Genomic DNA, 22878 nt, shown 5'->3' with positions numbered 1-22878 from the left:
GACGAGGGAGGTGTGAGACAAGAAAGATGGAAGAGAGTGTGAGGAGAAGAAGAACTTACGAATGAGAAGAATAAATAACAGAAATGTGAATATGAAGAAGGATATAGAAAATTGAGAGGAAGAGAACAAAAAGAAAGAAGGAGTAGGAGATGAAGATGAGAAGTAGAGATAACAAAGAGAAAACGAGGAAGGAGAGAACAAAACTGATTGGGAGAAGAAAAGTAGAAAAGAAAGGAAGAGGAAGAGAAGAAAAACGATTAAAAGACTGAAAGTGGGCGAAGAAATAAGGTGGAAAATAGGAGGATGAGGAGGAGGAGGAGTGGAAGGAAGAAGTGGATGAGGAGGAGGAGGATGAGATGGTGGTGGAAGATGAGGAGGAGAAGAAAATTAAGTTGAAGAAGGAGAAAAAGAAGTATCCTAGAAGAAGGTGTTGCAAAAAAAAACTGTAGGGGCAAAGCGTGTCCTTGATATCTGACCGATCGACGGGTAGAGAGGTCGTGTTAAATACCCCCAGGCAACCATAACACTGACCATCTCCTACCATGTACATGCACTATTCCTTATTACACGACGCCTGCAAGAAGTCAATTAGGCAATCAACGAATAACGTTTGTCTGGTTAGACTTCCCCTCTGCCCCCTGCACTGCATCCTAGGTCATTCTGATCCTGGATGCTAGTAGGAGGATCACCCACCACTATAAGTACTCACCCTTCCAGAGCAGCAGCACACTCACCACCTCACCACCTTGCCACCAACACATTCATTGCTTCTCAACCTCATCAGGGCATTATGGCTTTCAAGGTAAGTTCCACATTTCACTTGCAACAAGTTTCTAATGTTGAGTTGGTATTTCGATCAACTACAGTGGAATAACTATATGTTTTATCCAACTACAGTAAAATAACCACACTTTTTATTCAACTACAGTAGAACTTAAACTATCCTAATCCATTGGTACTGGACTATATTCGTAATAAATTATTCGATGCTTTCATAAATAACCTATTTACTTTAATTATAACCAGTTAAATAACTGTATGAATTAAACTTTGCTTAGAAAAATGTTATTGCATCTGGAACTTTTTTGGAAGTCATGGAGATAAGCGGAAATTCTAACTACTTTCTTCTAAAAGCGATTCGAATAATCGGTGACTATAGGGATAATAGAAGTTTGGATAATTGGAGCTCAAATGTGAACATTTTTAAATTTTCTTTCAAAATTAAAATTCATCTACAATTAATTAATGAAGATAGTTTGCCTTATCCAATGAGCAGGTAGTCTATTCTGAATTGGGTGAAGGCATGGAGAAAAGATAACATAAAAATAGCTTATGCTATCTTTTCTATACAGTGAAGGGTTCAAGAATTTTTCTTAAATAAGAATGTTGATTGATTCCAAATTTGACTAGTAGTTTTGTGAGTGAGCAGTATTAGGGGAACTTCAATTGAAAAAAGAGCTTCGATCAAAGCAGTCTTCCGGATAAGGGGGGAGGGTGATTTTCTTCTATTGTTTCATGAAATAGAGTGTTGGGAATGATCCATTCAACTGAAAATCAGGAAGTAAATCTAATTCAAATGGGGTGAGTTGAAAAACAAATGGGAATCAGTTTGATCATAATTTTTGCAAAAAAGAGAATAAAGTGATTTCATATGGGCTTTTTGTGGGTTCTGAGTCCCTTAGGTCCCCACCTAGCCGGGATATTATAATTTAAGCTTCCAATGGATCTGTATTTGCCACGACCGACAATTAGCATGCCCATCCAATAACACAGATTAGCAATTAATTTTGTCAGTGGTAATCACCAAACTTCGCAACGTCATCAAATAAAAACTTAATTCTATTCTATAGTTTCAAAATATCACACTGGAATAATTTTTCATTCAAATTAAGTTGCTCTTTTGTGGTTCTATGCTAACGAAGATATTTCAATAATTTAGTTCTCTGACACATATTCTATCAATAGCTTTCATGAAGAATTATGATTGAGGAAAAGTTGATTAATTCGTGTCAACAAGTTAGTTGAATGAATAAAATATGAATACTTAGTGAGTCAATAAAAAAATCAATGCTGGCTTTGAGAAGCCAATAGTATATTTCGCACCTAGGGCCGAAAATGAGACTTTTCCGGCTCGAAATCGGTTTTCAAGTCCAAGGCCGTAGGCCGAGGACTAGAAAAGATTGAGAGCCGGAAAAACATTTTTGCCCATGTTGAGAACGTTATTTTTCGCCACACAGAAAAATAAACAATAAATAAATATGAGAATAATTATTGTTTATTAGACACTTCCGAAAGCAAAACAGGAAGGTGATAGCTCTAGCAAATCTGAGGTAATCTGAATATCAGGAAATTATCCAAAGGATGTTTATTTTTTATTCTGATTTGTCTAAATAACCTAAAAGATTATTTTCAATTATATAAGAGGTTGAGTTTATACTTTTGTATTCTTCCAAATAACAATAAGATGATATTATTATAAATGTTTTGATTCTTGAATAATAAACACAAGTAATGAAAAGTTTTTTTGATCAGCTGTTTTAGCACACTTGAAATTTGACAAATCTGAATATCAACGTTAACAATGCTTGTTGTCGTTGACTTCGGAAGTTTAGGTTAGAAGTTCTATCCTACTCTGAAAATCGAATTTGAATAGTTTATAATATATATCTTATCTTTATTTTATTCATCCAAATAAAATGATAGTATCTTATTGCAGAATACTTATTCAATTCTAGAAGCATAAACTGATTCCGTTTCATAAACCATTTTGTAAACACGTTCACATCAAATCAGAATCAGCTGACTTCAAGGTTATTTTACAGCCCTAGGGCCGTAAAAATTTTACTGGCCTGGTCGGAAAACAATCATTTTCGGCCTCCTTATGACACATGAAAACCAGCTCATTACATCCAAGTGGGGAGAAAAACTAATTAATCACATCTCCTAAATTTAAAAAGTGTTAAATGATAAATGTATGAATATTGATAACTAGAAGACCAGCTATAAATTTAGCAATACATAGTGATATCAAAATACCTATTGAAATATTCAATGATAATAATACTTAAGGCTCCATGCCTAGATTGCAAGATACTCTTGAATCGAACAGAATTCAAAAATCCTAGAAACCAAATTCTATTACCCACATAATTCAGGTCAAAAACCTTCCTTAATTTTAATACAATGTATTCCCAAACTTTCATCACGATCGGTCAAATACTTTTAAACTGCATAGGAAATATGCATGAACTAATTACGAATATGCATGAATTAATTTCAATTCATTCAAATATAGATAATGGAAAGTGGAATGAATATCCCTTATTGGGCGAAACTATGATTGGTCCATTACTGTGACAGCCACGCCCTTTTATGGGAGGAGCTAATTACAGCAATGTCGGAGTTGAAACTGCGATTGTCATAGCAGCCAATTGAGCTACTTATATTATATTTGTCAATTAGATCTAATATTGAACATTGAAGAATCAATCATTTGTAAACTCCAAGCTCCTTGGCTCACTGGTACAGTACAACCAAGACCAGTTCATCCAGTTTCAAAATTTAATTTGGTCGACAAAATCAAAAAGGAATATTTCTCAAAAAGAAAAGGTTAATCAAGTCTGATTCTTTGAATATATAGAATAAATAATAATGTTATTTACACAATAATAGAATTTTCTTTATTGTATGGATATAAATTCCTAGAATTTTCTAGGAATTCAGTAATTTTCAATAGAGTACTGTATTAGAAATTTATTTTAAAATAATGTCATTTCATTAATTCTTACTGATAAGAGTAAAATTGTGATATGTCAGGGTGAAAATTATCAAATCTTGATGAGAGATGAAGTATTTTCAACAGCATTTTAACACATTTATTTGCTTTCGGAACAGTAATATAAAGTGATAAAGAACAGTACGTATATGATCACGACTGAGAACAATATTATTCTAGTGAAGTATATACACTCACCCACACTTAACAGTTTTTTCTATTACCAAACTGCATAAATTATCCTTAACAACAGACATATTCGACCTTGAGCTTCCATTCAGTGATTGTAAGTCATTCATATTGTATGAGTAATTGGCAACTCTCATCATTGTGTCTTCAATATACTACTAAAGTACTAATAAGCGGCCAAACTGAAAAGGTTAAACTGTTTCAAGAAGTACAGCTATTATTTATGACCAATAACAGGAAACTACCCATTGGACAGTTAGTAAACCTGTTGTTTAACTTGTACCTTCGCGAACTGTATGCGTCTAGGCGGATAGTAATGAAGCTTCACTACAATATTAAAGTGCATAATAAGTTCACAATGACTTACGAAGCGTAATAATTAACAAGCACCTCTCAACATGTAAATGAAATGTAATGATTATTATTATGACTCACTCTTGCATTCAGGGCCAACAAATAATTATTATACTACAGTACTTATTTCAATTTTCTTTCCATTATTGCCCACTTTAAGTCAATATTTCAAAAAATGATTTTTCAACTTCAGACACTTGGTCAGTTTAACTCTCCTGAATAGAGGTTATGTTAGTAAACTTCTTCAATATTCTTTATCATCAGAACTGCAGTTTATTTCAAATTTTTTATCTACAAATCAAACTATTCTTGGGAAGGGGTGTCCTAAACAAAGGTCAGCAGTGTTATATAAATGACGTCCTCATTTTAAGGGGAGGGTTGGTGTTGGTACTAAAGTTTGCGATATTAAGGGGACCGCTTGGGAGGAGTTGTCACCCCTGTCTAACATGTTAATATCAAGCATTTTTCATAACTACCAATGAATTTCAATTTCATAGGAGTAGTACCCATTTATTATATTCGTCTTACAGGATTTTCAATCTCATTGAATCATTTCACTTCCTCTTTCAAATAAAGTCATTATTCATTGAATTGTAATGTGAATGTTTTTGTTTTAATGTGAGTATTTTGTTGATGGAAATAAAATTGAATTGAATTGATTTGATTTTCCTTACTGATTCTTCATCTTGGAATGGATAAGTAAATAATACAAGGTGTTCTCTTCCTTTTTTTAACTGACCCGAACTCTGCAAACAATGCTTATTTTGTGATTCTAGCTCCAACCTGATTTCTGAAGTTTGAGTGCAATTTCTAGTATTGAAATCTTCCATCTTCAAAATTCAATAATTAGCAAAGATCAAAACCAATATTGTATTCCAACATCATGTTACTTGGGACTTTTATTCTACGTTTCAACAACGTCTGCAGTGTGCTTTTGCTACTGCTACCTACATGAAAAATGACGTTATTTTTAGTATTAGTAGACTAGTTAAAACATTACGTTAACATTAAAATTCAAAATTAGTTATCAATTTGGAAGAATTCAACAGATGACCTTCAACTTCAACTGGTAATAATTTATTTTGTGTTGATATCTAATTTCGCGTTTATTTTGTTGTAGGCTGATATTGTCAATGTTTGTTGCAGTTGCTAACGTTGGTAGGCCTTGTGTCGGCGGCCCATGCTGGCTACCTGGGAGCTCCGGCCGTGGTCGCTCCAGCTGCAGCAGCTTACAGGTCTGCAGCCTACGCAGCCCCAGGTGCTTACGCAGCCCATGGCGCTTACGCAGCTCCGGGTGCGTACGCAGCAGCTGCATACACCGCTCCCGGTGCCTACGCAGCTCCAGGCTACGCCGCCTACGCAGCGCGACCAGCAGCCTACGCAGCTAGACCAGCTTTCGCTACTGCTTACGGTGCAGCTGGACCTACAGCTTATGCAGCCAAGGCTGCAGCCCTTGACTACTACGACCCCAACCCCCAGTACAGCTACGCCTATGACGTTCAGGACGCTCTGACCGGAGACTCCAAGAGCCAGCACGAAAGCCGATCCGGAGATGTTGTCCAGGGCAGCTACTCCCTTGTTGACCCCGATGGCACCAAGAGGACCGTCGAGTACACCGCTGACCCCGTCAACGGGTTCAACGCCGTCGTCCACAAACAGCCCCTCGGTTATGCTGCCGCTCCCCTAGCTAAGGTTGCTGCCTCCCCGTTTGGAATTGGTGGACATGGTTACTACCATTAACATATAGCATACAATCTATTAAGCAAGTTACCACCTCTTTCATTAAATAAAATTATGTTTTTTATATATTTGTAATAAACTTGACACTTCTTGTGATACTTGCATTTTATTCCTCCTGGTATTACAATAAAGATAATGAATAGTTTATTGGTCGATGGAATGCATGATTCAATGATCTTCATTTGAGCCAGTATAATATGTAAGTATACTAGTACAACATTGTTCGTCTATGAGAGAAATAAATTCCTAGAATTTTCTAGGAATTCAGTAATTTTCAATAGAGTACTGTATTAGAAATTTATTTTAAAATAATGTCATTTCATTAATTCTTACTGATAAGAGTAAAATTGTGATATGTCAGGGTGAAAATTATCAAATCTTGATGAGAGATGAAGTATTTTCAACAGCATTTTAACACATTTATTTGCTTTCGGAACAGTAATATAAAGTGATAAAGAACAGTACGTATATGATCACGACTGAGAACAATATTATTCTAGTGAAGTATATACACTCACCCACACTTAACAGTTTTTTCTATTACCAAACTGCATAAATTATCCTTAACAACAGACATATTCGACCTTGAGCTTCCATTCAGTGATTGTAAGTCATTCATATTGTATGAGTAATTGGCAACTCTCATCATTGTGTCTTCAATATACTACTAAAGTACTAATAAGCGGCCAAACTGAAAAGGTTAAACTGTTTCAAGAAGTACAGCTATTATTTATGACCAATAACAGGAAACTACCCATTGGACAGTTAGTAAACCTGTTGTTTAACTTGTACCTTCGCGAACTGTATGCGTCTAGGCGGATAGTAATGAAGCTTCACTACAATATTAAAGTGCATAATAAGTTCACAATGACTTACGAAGCGTAATAATTAACAAGCACCTCTCAACATGTAAATGAAATGTAATGATTATTATTATGACTCACTCTTGCATTCAGGGCCAACAAATAATTATTATACTACAGTACTTATTTCAATTTTCTTTCTATTATTGCCCACTTTAAGTCAATATTTCAAAAAATGATTTTTCAACTTCAGACACTTGGTCAGTTTAACTCTCCTGAATAGAGGTTATGTTAGTAAACTTCTTCAATATTCTTTATCATCAGAACTGCAGTTTATTTCAAATTTTTTATCTACAAATCAAACTATTCTTGGGAAGGGGTGTCCTAAACAAAGGTCAGCAGTGTTATATAAATATGACGTCCTCATTTTAAGGGGAGGGTTGGTGTTGGTACTAAAGTTTGCGATATTAAGGGGACCGCTTGGGAGGAGTTGTCACCCCTGTCTAACATGTTAATATCAAGCATTTTTCATAACTACCAATGAATTTCAATTTCATAGGAGTAGTACCCATTTATTATATTCGTCTTACAGGATTTTCAATCTCATTGAATCATTTCACTTCCTCTTTCAAATAAAGTCATTATTCATTGAATTGTAATGTGAATGTTTTTGTTTTAATGTGAGTATTTTGTTGATGGAAATAAAATTGAATTGAATTGATTTGATTTTCCTTACTGATTCTTCATCTTGGAATGGATAAGTAAATAATACAAGGTGTTCTCTTCCTTTTTTTAACTGACCCGAACACACTGGCAAACAATGCTTATTTTGTGATTCTAGCTCCAACCTGATTTCTGAAGTTTGAGTGCAATTTCTAGTATTGAAATCTTCCATCTTCAAAATTCAATAATTAGCAAAGATCAAAACCAATATTGTATTCCAACATCATGTTACTTGGGACTTTTATTCTACGTTTCAACAACGTCTGCAGTGTGCTTTTGCTACTGCTACCTACATGAAAAATGACGTTATTTTTAGTATTAGTAGACTGGTTGTTAACATTAAAATTCAAAATTAGTTATCAATTTGGAAGAATTCAACAGATGACCTGCAACTTCAACTGGTAATAATTTATTTTGTGTTGATATCTAATTTCGCGTGTATTTTGTTGTAGGCTGATATTGTCAATGTTTGTTGCAGTTGCTAACGTTGGTAGGCCTTGTGTCGGCGGCCCATGCTGGCTACCTGGGAGCTCCGGCCGTGGTCGCTCCAGCTGCAGCAGCTTACAGGTCTGCAGCCTACGCAGCTCCAGGTGCTTACGCAGCCCATGGCGCTTACGCAGCTCCGGGTGCGTACGCAGCAGCTGCATACACCGCTCCCGGTGCCTACGCAGCTCCAGGCTACGCCGCCTACGCAGCGCGACCAGCAGCCTACGCAGCTAGACCAGCTTTCGCTACTGCTTACGGTGCAGTTGGACCTGCAGCTTATGCAGCCAAGGCTGCAGCCCTTGACTACTACGACCCCAACCCCCAGTACAGCTACGCCTATGACGTTCAGGACGCTCTGACCGGAGACTCCAAGAGCCAGCACGAAAGCCGATCCGGAGATGTTGTCCAGGGCAGCTACTCCCTTGTTGACCCCGATGGCACCAAGAGGACCGTCGAGTACACCGCTGACCCCGTCAACGGGTTCAACGCCGTCGTCCACAAACAGCCCCTCGGTTATGCTGCCGCTCCCCTAGCTAAGGTTGCTGCCTCCCCGTACGCAAGAATTGGTGGACATGGTTACTACCATTAACATATAGCATACAATCTATTAAGCAAGTTACCACCTCTTTCATTAAATAAAATTATGTTTTTTATATATTTGTAATAAACTTGACACTTCTTGTGATACTTGCATTTTATTCCTCCTGGTATTACAATAAAGATAATGAATAGTTTATTGGTCGATGGAATGCATGATTCAATGATCTTCATTTGAGCCAGTATAATATGTAAGTATACTAGTACAACATTGTTCGTCTATGAGAGAAATAAATCTGTACTCGAAAGTACAAACGTATTGAACGTCAATTGAATGGAGAATTTCAAAGAGAATATGTATTCAAATTCAATGACTAAAAATGTCTGATACTGTACAAAGCATAGTTAGTTCCACACTTTGAATTTAATAGCATATCTTTATTAAATTCAATTGGAATCTGAAAAAGTCTGAAGAAGCCCATTGAGTTTGGTAAGTAAAGTAGTAGTACTGATGGAAAAAAATTGTGACATTGACTTTCTAATAATAATAAATTCTCTGATTGCCAATGAATTGCAACCAGAGCAGTTTATAGGCAAAACACATACATAATTATTATTTGTAGCACATAACAGAAGACACTTTGAAGTTTTATAATATACATTGAAACAGGAAACACACGACATAGATTAAAAATACTTAGAAACTTACAATATAATCAGAAATTTTCAGAACAGTGTCCGCCTCTCCACACTCCTCAAAGATGCGGGTAAGCTATTCTAAAGTCTGCAAGCAATCACACAGAACGACCTATTATATGTCACAGTGCGATGGATGGGAATGCTCAACAGGCTTGCGCCATGCCTCATATCTCTTCTGGTGATTCCTGCGAGGAATTGAAATTTCTGACTCAAGTAGAGAGGAGACCCAGTTGCCAGAACCTTGTGGAGGAGTATCAGCACATGATAAATTCTGCTGTCTCAAAGCTTCAAAATACCCATCTGAGTGGTGTAAGGGATTATGTAGACGTCCCTTTCAAGACCAAAGACGAATCTCACGCAGTAGTTCTGAGCCCTTTGCAGTCTTTCAGAAAGAGCCACTGTCATGTCCTGTATGACCCCATCTCCATAATGGAAATGCGGAAATATCAAGGTCTTCATAAGCAGTATTCTCTCCCGTAAGGGAATAACAGCTCCAATTCTCTTCAGTGAGTGAATGCCTGCAAAGACCCTGTTGCAAATCTTTGTCACTTGTTCAGTCCAGTCTGAGTGTCTGTTAAATGTAAGTCCTAAGTTTGTAATGTTATCACTATAATTCAGTCTATTTGAGTCAATTTCGATGAAAGGTCCGTGGTTGAAGTCAAATTGGTTCAAAAGTCTTCTATTACCTATAACGATTGTTTTGAATTTTGATTCATTAATTTTCAATCCATGCTGTGCTGTCCAGAGTGAGACAGCAGTCAGGTCCTCATTCATAAGAGTAACTGCTTCACCAAAGTTATCAGTCTTGAAATGTCTATAAATCTGTAGGTCGTCTGCATAAAGATGAAATCTGGAGTGTCTGAGCCGGTCAGTTACGTCATTTACATACAGACTAAACAGTAGTGGTCTCAAAACTGAACCCTGAGGTACCCCCCTGTTGACCACCCATGGAGTATGTATGGAGTTATGTATGTATGTATGGAGTATGTATTTACTAAAAATTTTCTTGATGTTGGGAGGATGCTTATAAATGAGGGTGGGTGGTTGCTGGAAAAGGTGTTTGGTAGAGGAATTGGAGGAGACGACATGGAACAGATCTTTAAGGACAGGTTTGCGGTTTTCGATTCCAGGGAAGTAGGTGGTACAAAGCTTTGGAGTTTGAGGGATTTAGGAATTTTTTGTGGTTAGATTAGTGTCCGTTTTGGAGGAAATTTATTTCTGTGACAACCTTTCAGGAAAGTTAAATTTTAGGAGGGATTGGTGGAGTTTTTGAGGTACTGGTCAAGGTGGTGGGGATCACTGCAAATTTGTTGGCCTCGGATTGAGAGGGAACGTGGGAGGGATTTTTTGATGTGGCTTTTTCATCATCTAATTTTCGATTTTTACTCTAGTGCAACCAAATTTCCTTCATTTCAGCTAATCTTGGTTGAAACCTAATCGGAATTTAAAATGTTCAAGATGATTAGTTTTAATCGGCGTTATCGCTTGGAATTTTTGCTATGTGTAACCAAAATCCATCCATTGCATTAGTGCAAATCTCGATCAAAATTCAGCATTTAATCGTGATTAAAAGTTAAAGAGACCTTTGTGCGAAGGTGTGCATTAAAAAGACCTTTGTGCAACTCCGGGAAAATATACCATATTAGTATTGAGGATTTAATCCAGTTTGAAAGAAAATTTCGTTTAAACTGGCACTTTATGGTCATGGTTATGAGGGATGTTTACGTTGATCAACAAATAAGAACCGCTAGAATTCAGGAAAATACACGAGAAAACATAGATTGAGTTAAAAGTGAGGAGTTTAATAAAAGAAAAATGATACTGATGAGCGCTAGTTGAAACATATGCCCGCAAATAGATCAAATGAATACCGTACATGAAACTTGGTAATCCTTGTACCTTTAAAGCTGCGTTCACACCAAAGGTCAACAAAATGTTGCCCATGAATAGTTTTCTACAAAAACGTTGTCAATTTTCTTGTAGAAAACAAGATGCTGATCTTAAATGTAGAGCAACAAGCGTTGTCAATTTTTTTCTCAGAGAGCGTAGTCAGCCTGGATTTGAAGGGAAACATTGTGATAGCAACTCTCGCAGTGTTTCAATTTTATTTTGAATTTAGGCAAGAAATCGCAGCAATTTTTGAAAACTCAGCTGACAACTTTTATGTAAACATGGCTTGAAGAATCCACAAGACAGAAACACAGAAAAAGAATTCTTGAACAGCAATTTGAATTCGAATCAATATCAATTAGCTTACAATGAATGACAAGTGGAAAGAAATAATTCAATAGTTGCATTCTTCTGAGAAGAGAAGATCTTCAAAATAATTTGAATAAAAATAGAACAAAGATCAAGCGTGGCACATTCCGCAATGGAATGTTCAGTTGAAAAATAAGGGTTTTAAAAACTTCAGTACTGTATCTAAAAACTCAATAAAGAATTCTCAAATGTTCTTGGACTGACAAATTGACGATTGTCAATTTCTAGTTTTTGGGAGCTGTCTGGAATCGGTCTGTCTCAATGATTTTTTTTGCATTCCATAGAATGTTGCCGAACCTGTTTGAGAATCATCTTAACTTTCAGCATTCCTTTGGTGAAGTTGATCCATGCAAAAGTTCATTTGTTTTAGAAGTATTTTTCAATGCTGCTAGATAAAAGCGAATAATATGTTTCTAATGCAGGGATAATAATTTTAGCCTATAATGGTGATACATGAAGAAATAAGGAGTTTATAAGAAAACGTATCTTGTTTGATATACGTATTTGAAGCTTCATTGAAATAACATTTTCATGTCTTATTATGCTCAACTGTAACTTCTTAATTTGTTTCTGTTAATTATGAATAATCAGGCATACTATCATCATTTTCGATCGGAATTGGAGGAGAGAAGCTACTACTGTTCTCCATTTCAGTAACTTTTTTCATACCTAATTCAACAAATTTATTGGGAACTGAGATTTGGCATACCTTGGTTCAGATCAATTCACCTATTGAAGCTATTGAAAAAGGTATCTGTAGCTCGACAATTATTTTGAACACTGACTCGTCATCTCGCTTATTCGTCTATCCTCTATCTACAGAAAAATAAACCTCCAGAAAATATATGGAAGGTATTTTTACGCATCCTGCTCAAAAGATTCAAGAAAGAAGAAAAGTTTTATGCCACATGAGCACTGCTCGAAATTTGTGGCTTCACGCAACAAAAATAATAATTATTATTATTCAAACAGTCATTGGATTTTGTGCCTTTACCTTTTTAAAGATGAATAAAGAAGACAATTTTGAATAAAATTTAGAATTTAGAAATAGGCCGACACATCTAGAAAATACCTGAGTCTATACCTAATTCATGCAGGTGAACGGGCTAGAGTCAAGAAAACTTCAATTAATCTTGCCATGCCTGATTTAATAGGTTTATACTATAGAATAACACTACAATTCGAAATAATTGAAAAATACAAACAGCTTCCATAAACATTGGCAACTAAAATCGAACAACAGAAACAACAATTTCATGTTACTTTGTTGACATTCTTCATCTGATTCGGGGGCGCATTACTATCCCCGTTTAGATAGCAATACGTCACAAAACCAAACAAGACCAGTCATAAAATAACCAATTAATTTCAACATGAAATTACTCAAGAAAGAAAAAACCCGTTGAACCCAAGTTTCGTCGATAGTAACCCATATAACCCATTTCATGATAATTTTGAATCCACACTTTTTATTGACATTCTCGAATGAACCTTTGTTTCACTACACTGCACTTTCGTTGGTCTGTACGTTGCTTTATCGTCGGGGTTACAGTACCTTGTTTTTGGCGGTGAGCTTTTACCGGTTGAATTTGGCTTGACGGCGACGTCCTCTTACGTCCCTAGACCTGTCGTCTGAACGGGTGTCTTGAAGCGGTGTTACATAAAGTTGCGGAACCAAAGGGGTGGTAGTACAAGAAGTTGGTTTGGGGACACACATGAACTGCTGTAAATAAATGTATTACAGCATTAATTTCTAACTCTTCCTACAATTCATCAAAAGCTAAAACAGGAGTTTATTCTGTTATTCAATTTAGATTTTATCTTGACGTTCTGATTTCATTCTCAAAATTTAACAGATTTAAAACAAATTTACTTGCCAGAGTGTCATTAATATACAATGCAACATTTATGAAAACACCCGTAATAAATTAATATAATGCTTTTAGAAAATGAATACTTCATTAATTATGATGTTAACTTTTATATGATATTTTTCGTTTGGTTTGCGAAATCAAATATAATTTTTCATATAGTAGCTCGACTAGTATTGTTGGAAACTTGTGCGCTAGCCAACATTTATTAATATTAATTTCATGGAAAAGAAAAACTTTCTTCTTTGTCTATTAAGATTTCTATCATAAAAATTTACTAAATTATTCGAAAGCCTTAATGACATAAGAAAACAGAGTCTGAAAAAATATACAATTATAAAATGTCATAAACTCAATATGAACATAATCTTAAAAATTTCATTCCAATTTAAAGGCTATCTTCCTGACTTTCAGCAATACTCTACGATAATATATCTCCAGAAACAATAACTCAAATGTAACGTAACTGAAAACTTTCTATACTTCTTTAGAAAAAATGTATAAGTATCTTCCATCACTAATAAAATCAAAAGGATTATTCTCAATCAATATTATTAACTTGAAAAATAACAGGCTTAATTAATTCAATACTCTTATGGAAGTTTCAATCAATTAAATTCCCTAAATTATAGTTTAACCTTATTTTACATACCTTAGCGGTTATTTGAAGAAACAATTATTCGTACATGATGAAGAAACACAATTAAACCTTTCAGGACATGGCACTACTGGAAAATTTAAACTTTAATAAAAAATAAAACTAGCTCCTACATTAACTACTGAAATAAACTTATAAACCTGCCCAAAAAGGGCGAAACATAGTGACTACATCTTTACTCTCGTAGTGCTCCTAGCAAAGTGTCCTCCGAAACGTAATCTGGTCTCTCGACTGGGGAATCCCCACTACTGTATTTAGAAACAGGTCTCCTATTGGGCAAAGGGAATCAATTTGACCAATCGTCGCGTGGCTTCTAGAGCCTTTGGACCAAATAGTAACTGCAAAATCGGTAGTTTGTTATAATTTCAATGCTTGCTGTTTTCCCACTTATCGCACTTTATGTCGCGACAGGAAGGCTAAGTTTTAGAGATAATTCCATAATCTACATTCCTCGACGACTCGGAGCCACAATTTTTAAATATCTATCATGGGAAACTCGAAGTCATGGCCGTTCATAATAGAGAGAGAAAATAATTTATTTCGCTAACTCACTTACAATAATGGCTCTAGTCTATTGCGTATTAAATGTACTATTATAACTTGGGAAAAGGCTTGAATTAAAAGGAGTGCTCGGCACAATTTCTGTAAAATACTGCCACCCAAATTCTTCTTAAAAATGTCAGTGGAAAGAAACGCCCTAACAGGTGTAAGACTCAATTCACCATGAATTTCATTTCACATGAAGAGGTTTATTTCCTTTTATTCAAGTCAAACACGACTTTTTAGACCCTGACATTTGCAGCGGTCAGTAGAGGAGCGTGACTTAATTCAACTTACACATAATGCACCATCACCATTAAGTACAGTTTGCATATGGAAGTTTTACAACAACTTTGCACCGTTATTACAATCTAGAATTGATTGTTTTATATACCACACCGAAGTTATATGGTTATATCTACAGATAAAGCTATTGATCACGAGAAAGGTAAGTTCATAATGAAAGAACACTGATTGTTGGGTATTCAGAACGTTGGAGCACTTATAAAGGTTCATAAATTTTTGTTTGATCCAATTTTTTAATACATCGATGTAAGAAGTTTTGCCCCACCCACTGGAACGGTTCTGAAATTTTGTAAGAAAATATAATAATAAAATAAATATAAGTGAAAAAGGATAATAATTATTTATGCAACTTGATTCCAATGTTATCAAACTATCAAGGATTGATTGCACGTTTCAACTCATTCATACAGAGGGTAGACAAGATATGATACTCTCAGTGATAATTCATTTATTTATTCATTCACAATGGAGACAACGGGTATCCCCAAATATGTCTCCTTTACAATAAAAATCTTACAAATACAAATGAAAAAAAAATGATAACGGACTCCTTTCCTGGATAATACATACGTTTTATCATGTGTGTGGGTAATGACATAAGATTTTTAAAATGAAATTTTTTGAGACTGAAATTGTGACCGTCCAGACCACTCGGTTTGTCCGACCGGCCATCTAAATATAAGAAACTTCAAGTGACATATTTCAAATTTTCTTTCAATTTTCTTTATTTGTGCTCTAAGCTCTAATAAATGAGATTGGTAAATGCCATTAACATCAATTATTTTGCAAAAGAAGGCAAATAGCTTATGCTGAGTGACAAGTTTCATGTTCGATGAACTGACTTTGAAAAATAATCATTTCAACCCAGTAAAGTTATCTCCATTACAGAAATTGATGGAAATGGTTGAAAGTGAATATAAGACGGAATTGTTTTTTTATCGGTAATCTACAGGTAGGCTACACATTGAATTTTATTTGTACAGTAATACAGTCGATTATTATTTGTGTTTATATACGTGTAAGTATTTAATGAAAATGTGACAGGATTATCAAGTTCATAAGGAATTTGACAAAATTGTTTATTGAGGAACGATAATGATTCATTATCTTTCACATACAGATGGAATTTTATAATCTTTCACATAATGAGCCATGTCTCAATAATCCATAACCCATCAGAAATCAGAGTACTTCACAGAAAATTTTCAAAATCTCATCCTCATTACATAATTATAATAAAAACAGGATATCAACGTAATTCTGATTCACTGTAAATAACTCAGGTATAGGCAACTCAAACTCAAAACAAGTACACTATAAATGTGAAGGACACAAGACAATATTGCTGCTTTTTTTAACTGTGAAAACACGAAGATTACAATAAAACTACAAATGCGATGATAAACATATTGGAAATCAATTGAAATTCAGGGATCACTCGACTCAACTTTGATGGTGTGAGGTGTGATGCTCCAGGCAACAACGACCAACGACTCACATGCTCTACTCTAGCCTACAATCGGAATTCAAGGTTCAGGACAGGCTTGATGTACCTGTAGTAATTCACAACAAACACTGCAACTTCCATTATTTTTTTGTTAAATTATACTGAAACTTTCGCAAAGAAGAAGCTAATCTTGCAACAGAGCCTCCATAATGAATCTGGCAGGAATGAAGTTGGCATATACTTGAATTACTAAACCTCGTGAATTAATCTTATAATAGACACACGTTAACTCATATAGGAGGAAATTGAGAAATATCTATTGAAGGATACAAGTTATTTCAATCAGAAAACTATCAAGTAGTCCTATAATAATTCATCAATGATTCATTATAAAATTTACTTTAAAAGCTACCTAACTAGAGAGAAAACTGAAATTCTACTGTCAAGACGACAGCAATTGAGAGTTGAGTAAAAAAAATTAATATGACGTTTTCTAAGTTTGATAAAATGTTATTAAAATTGTCATCAAAGCAGTTCTTGGAAGTTATTATAATTAAAATGTGATCTGGTCCTCTGGAATGTCATTGCAAGAACTATATTTCTAAATACTTTCAGCTTGGAAATATAAGATGCGAATTTGGGTGATTATCGGAATCAAACAGTGAGTATGATAATAGATCAACAAACTCGAGTTGTGCAGTTATTATACGAGTAGCAGTATTAATAGTCCAGTCAACGAAAGATTATAGAGGGAAAAGTTTGGAACACAATTTTCAACTCCACAGCTCTTTAAAGGATAGTAAGAGGATAAACATATCAAAAGTCCTCACCCCTACCCCCTGTGCTAAAGGGGTGGGGGTGACTTGAAAGTACCATTTTTTCATTTTCGCTTATATCTCGGAAACTATGGATCTTATGAACATTTGTGTTCTGTGCAAAATTGAAGCTTACAAAATTACAAACAAGTTTTGTCCTCTACATTTGCTCCATATCTCTCATAGTTTCTGAGATATCCGCTCTTGAAGGTGAATAATTTTTTGAAAAAACACTTCTGCCCCCAATTTTTTCATCTTTTCGGCCTTATAATTTTTGAACGATTGATGGAAAAAATCCGTGATGATTATTAGCTGATGGAGCATCAAATTATCTCCAATTTGATGTAGTTTTTCACTATCTTTCGTATTTCCCTACAACTGTTGCAGCTGTTTTAGTGTTGAGAGTGAAATTTTCTGTTCAGCAACAATAGATCAGTTGACAATGAAATTTGGAGGGAATGTTTGGAACACAATTTTCGACTTTGCAGCTTTGTTGAAGCTAGTTTGGAGGTGAGCATATCAAAAATCCCAAACCCTACATCATGTGCTGAAGGGATGAGGGTGGTTTGAAAGTTGCATTTTCCACTTATCACTTACATGCTTAGTTCTGATTTTTTAATATATTATTTGGGTAGATAGGAGAAGTCCAGAACCAATTTCTTCATGCAAAATTTCCTTGTGCCAGATGAAAAACCTTGTATTTTCGGCTCATTTTCCAGTTTTCATCTATTTCTGGCAAATCTCGTGATCGGAAAGAAAAATTTGCTCTCGCCTTTTTTCTAGATTCAAAAATTCTGAATAGAATGAGATCATTCGGAACTCTCTATCTCCAATGAGTAGTGAGTTATGATTTTTCAAAAATGAGTGAAATTTAAAGAAAAAATCAATTTTGATGAATTTCAGTTTTTGATCAACAATATCTTCCGATTGTTATCATTGAGATGTATAATTCGAAATCCCAATGGGCGTATTTTTGTGCTCTCAATCTGAGATCATGTAGATGCGCTCTATCTCATATAGGTTTCCAGTTACACCTGACAATAATGATCCTTGTATTGTGAAAAACACCTAATTTTCAGCTTCATCCATCATCACCAGCTATATTGTCCTCACATTGATATTTCGCACAATGATATAAGTTCATGAGATTATGTTCTATGGGAATAAACCGTTAGATGCACTTCATTTCAGTATTTCCTAGTGGAGAGGCGCGCTTAAGGACACCTCAAGGATAAAAATTTAAAAAACATATAACTTTTGACACAATGCTCAGATTTCATCGTACTACACTTCATTCTTCTCGGCTCAAAATCATGCATCATAAGTCAAATTCGGTGGAAAAATGGAAAATTTATTGTCGAGTGTACTCAAACCCATATTCCAATACACAAAAAATGCTATGTATCTCGGTAACCCCTTATTATAAAAATCATTACTTGAACTTGAAATGTACAATAGAATTTTCTTTCTCATCTACTGTGAATTATTCATGAAAAAACGTGTTCGTAAAGTGAGATTTGATTGTTGAAAAAAAATCCGGATATTGTAGATATTTTTCTCATATTAACGGTTTTGGCAGTTGTATGATAGGGAAAAGTGATTCAAGATGGATTTTAGGCAACTGATCTCGTAGAGGATGAATTTATCTACAATTTGGAATCAATTGTCAATTCCTATGATGTATCAGAATCATTTTAGAAACTCCTAATCAACAGTAAAATCACGAAAAAAATGTAAAAACTGAAATCGCCATTTTAAAAATCTTCTGTAACTTTCGAATTGTATTGGAATCGAAAGTATTATTTATAGGAGTGGGTAGAGGGGGAAAATTTCCATATCCTCACTAAATTAGGAAATTTTATCAGAAGTATTTGACAAGACATACAGCTTTGAATATAGAAATTGACCATTTTTTGTGTATTGGAATATGGGCTTAAGTACACTCAGCAATAAATTTTCCATTTTTCAAAGAATTTGAATTATGATGCATGATTTTGAACTGCCTTGACGAGGCGAGAAGAATGAAGTGTAGTACGATGAAATCTGAGCATTGTGTCAAAAGTAATACGTGTTTGAAATTTTGATCCTTGAGTTGTCCTTAATCGCGCCTCTCCTCTAGGAAATACTGAAATGAAGAGCATCTAACGGGTGATTCTCATAGAACATAATCTCATGAACTTATATCATTGTGCGAAATATCAATGTGAGGACAATATAGTTAGTGATGATGGATGAAGCTGAAAATTAGGTGTTATTGAGAGGCGCTGGAAAATTAGGAAGATGTTGTTGATCAAAAACTAAAATTCATCAAAATTGATTTTTTCTTGAAATTTAACTCTTTTTTGAAAAATAACTCAGTACTCATTGGAGATAGAGAGTTCCGAATGATCTCATTCTATTCAGAATTTTATAATCTAGAAAAAAGGCGGGAGCAAATTTTTCTGTCCGATTACAAGATTTGGCAGAAATAGCTGAAAACTGGAAAATGAGCCAAAAATACGAGGTTTTTAGGCCACCCTGTATCTAGCACAAGGAAATTTTGCATGTAGAAATTGGTTCTGGACTTCTCTTATGTACCCAATAATATATTAAAAAATCAGAACTACAATATAAATTGCATGCACCAATGTATATATACATTGACTGGACTAATATGGGTATCAGCCAATAATATGGAATTCTCTGAATTCGAGTAGATTTACACTCTGACCACTCTATGAAATACTAGGTATTTTTAATAAGTAATTGCTTTTTTCCAAATAAAAAAAAGATAACGTTTTTTAATGTGAGGATGAATGCGAAAAGCGAAAGCTTAGAATATTGTTTAGGTGTTGCTCGTTTTCTGAGTCTGTCTTTAAATTAACACTGGAAGTGTGGCTGCAAACAGTTCTGCAACTGTCCAGTAGAATGCGCCAAGTATTGACAGAAATTCAAAGCACAGAAAGAAGTAACAATATAATAGTTTTTGCTCCGTGTTCACAGCATTCATCCGCACAGAAGGAAAATCTAACAAACGTTATATTTCAGTGCCAATAAGAGTCAATTCCTTGTCACTCCATTCAAATTCACACCAATACTTTTGATAGGGATTTTTCTAGTCGGGAATAAAGAATCCGATTCTTGTGTTCATTTTATTTACATACTGGCAGGAAACCCGTGCTTTACGCCGAAGGAAATTTGTTTTGTGAAATGCTAAATCCTCAAGTTCATGAAATAGAATGATTACTAGTAGTTCTGTGAACAGTAGACCTCGCGCTCAGTAAGTTACATTGACCTGTTATGTTTTCTCAAAAATTAATAAATAATGTATCAATTTTAAATGTCTAGAAAAAATCCTAAATATACATAGAGCTTTTTGTCCTATCAACGTGTCGTCCCGGAATGTGAGTGTGAGCGCTGTTATCAGATCTGGCTGCCGTCGATACGCCAATCCAATCAACCCATCAGAGAGCATTCTGTATTGTCGTGTTGGCGAAAAATCGGTGTGTTGAAATTAACAAAAAAAAAACTACCATAATGCTGATTTCCTACAAACTTCATTTCTCACTTTTCATGATTTTAGAAATCAATTTCTTTTCAATAATACTTTTTGCAATTTGAATCATCAGATTGAAAAATAAAAAAATGTTTTCTATCAATAACTCCGAACTCCAAACTAGAATCATGGCCTCAGCGTATGGAAAGACAAAGTTGGTAGACAACTGTCTACTAACGTTGATATAAAGATAAATTTTCAAGATGTTCGATGTTTTTGAACGGGCCGTATTGAAGTCCACTAGACAGCTGATTTATGATGAATAATTCTATAGTCTGATTTTTACTCCAATATTGGCGTATGAATGAGGCTCCTTTTCCCTTTGATATTATCCTTGGAATGCAAAATTTCCAAAAACCTTGTATATACGTCGACGCGCAATTGAAAAAGGAACATACCTCTCAAATTTCATGAGAATCTATTACCGCGTTTCGCCGTAAATGCGCAACATATAAACATTTAAACATTCAAACATTCAAACGTTTAAAAATTCAAACATTTAAACATTAAGAGAAATGGCAAACCGTCGACTTGAATCTTAGACCTCACTTCGCTCGGTCAATCATTTCAAATAAAGTGGATTATCTTCATCATACAGATTTGAAATTTTCTGTCAAAATCAAAATGGGTTTGTTTGGTCTCGAACACGCAAATTTGAGTCGCGCGTGCTACCAATTAAACCACGGATTCAGTTGGAGAAAGTTTGTCTGGTTGGGCTTTTACTGTTGCGTAAACTTTGAATAACAAATTGAATAATTTTTCTTCATTATTAAATTCAAGTTAATTGATTCATAAAAACTAAATTCACATGATTTCGAAACAGAATCTCAAGAGAAAATTAATGGCAAAAACCGCACATCGATATCTCAAACCATCGATGTTTCAAAAATATTCACATTTAAAGATACTAAAAAATCATAAAAAATGAAATAAATGAGTACATTGGAAATTTAAAAGAATATAAACTATCAAATTTTATTTTTTCAAGTGTTAGTGAACACTAATAGTAGCCTTTACTCACATATTTAACACTTTGAACATACTTATTTGATCTGTCTTCTTTTCCGATGTCTTATTTATTCCATTTCTGTATGATTTATCAATACCGGTATCTTCAAATGTAAATATCTTTGAAACTTATGTCTTTGGAATATCTTTGATGTGCGGTTTTCATCATTCATTTTCTCTTGAAGTTCAAGAGAAATATCACAAACTGGAAACTTGAAAAGTTGAGAACTCTACGAACTGAAAACTTGACAAACTAAAGACTTAACAAATTGCAAAATGAAGATATGAAAACTTGACGTACTGGAAACTTCACGAACTGAAAACTTGAAAAACTGAAAATAGGTATACAATCATCCTCGGTAAATTAAAAAACTTCATGCAAAATTTCAAGTTATTCAGTTCCGTAGTTCAGACTTGATGCGTGAAACATATATTCCGTATTCAGCACTTGTATAAGCCAATTCTTTTCTTTATAACATCATAGATCCTATTAAATTATATTAAGCGAGCAATTTCTGTATATCTGTTTATATCTTTATACATGGTTATTTATGTTCAACGTATCTCGAAAACGGCTTTAACGATTTTCACGAAATTTGGAACATAGTAGGTTTATGATATAAAAATTCGATTGCACTAGGTTTCATCCTTGGAAAACTCGCTGAACGACACTAAAAGTACTAGCAGTTCTGTGAACATTAGACCTCGCGCTCAGTAAGTTACATTGACCTGTTTTGTTTTCTCAAAAATTAATGAATAATTTATCAATTTAAAATGTCTAGAGAAAATCCTAAAAACATAGAGCTTTCTGTCCTATCGCACTGTGACGTGTCGTCCCGGAATGTGAGTGTGAGCGCTATTATCAGGTCTGGCTGCCGTCGATACGCCAATCCAATCAACCCATCAGAGAACATTCTGTGTTGTGTTGACGAAAAATCGTTGTGTTGAAATTAACAAAATAAACTACCATAATGCTGATTTCCTACAAACTTCAATTTTTCATGATTTTAGATATCTGCAGAATAGTATATTTCGCACCTAGGCCGAAAATGAGATATTTCCGGCTCGAAATCGGTTTTTAAGTCCGAGGCCGTAGGCCGAGGACTAGAAAAGATTGAGAGCAGAAATACATT

The 22878-nt window shown here is 34.7% G+C and overlaps 3 protein-coding genes across 5 annotated transcripts in view; 1 reads left to right on the top strand and 2 right to left on the bottom strand.

Moving 5' to 3' along the window:
- LOC111045509 (cuticle protein 7) overlaps positions 1–5935 on the bottom strand; it is a 62140-nt gene extending 56205 nt beyond the window's left edge. Inside the window, exon 1 of the mRNA XM_039432477.1 lies at positions 5917–5935. The gene's annotated coding sequence lies outside the window, so the exon portion shown is untranslated. The remainder of the gene's footprint in view (positions 1–5916) is intronic.
- LOC111045510 (neurobeachin-like protein 1) overlaps positions 1–22878 on the bottom strand; it is a 400901-nt gene that overhangs the window by 122093 nt on the left and 255930 nt on the right. The window lies entirely within an intron of this gene.
- LOC111047940 (larval cuticle protein A2B-like) lies at positions 584–8755 on the top strand. Of its 2 annotated transcripts, XM_039432475.1 has the most exons (3): positions 584–802; positions 5465–6010; positions 8609–8755. In XM_039432475.1, the coding sequence occupies exons 1-3, from the start codon at positions 671–673 to the stop codon at positions 8657–8659; spliced, it is 729 nt and encodes a 242-aa protein (XP_039288409.1). In that variant the 5' UTR covers positions 584–670; the 3' UTR covers positions 8660–8755. The 2 variants fall into 2 exon arrangements, with proteins under 2 accessions (XP_039288409.1, XP_039288410.1); XM_039432476.1 differs by lacking the exon at positions 5465–6010 and having other exon boundaries at positions 730–802; positions 8063–8755.

This window comes from Nilaparvata lugens, chromosome 7, assembly GCF_014356525.2.
Source record: "Nilaparvata lugens isolate BPH chromosome 7, ASM1435652v1, whole genome shotgun sequence".
In the NCBI taxonomy this organism is placed as follows: Eukaryota; Metazoa; Arthropoda; class Insecta; order Hemiptera; family Delphacidae; genus Nilaparvata; species Nilaparvata lugens.
The sequence above is the reverse complement of the archived record's forward strand: the minus strand, read 5'-3'. Positions and strand labels throughout refer to the sequence as shown.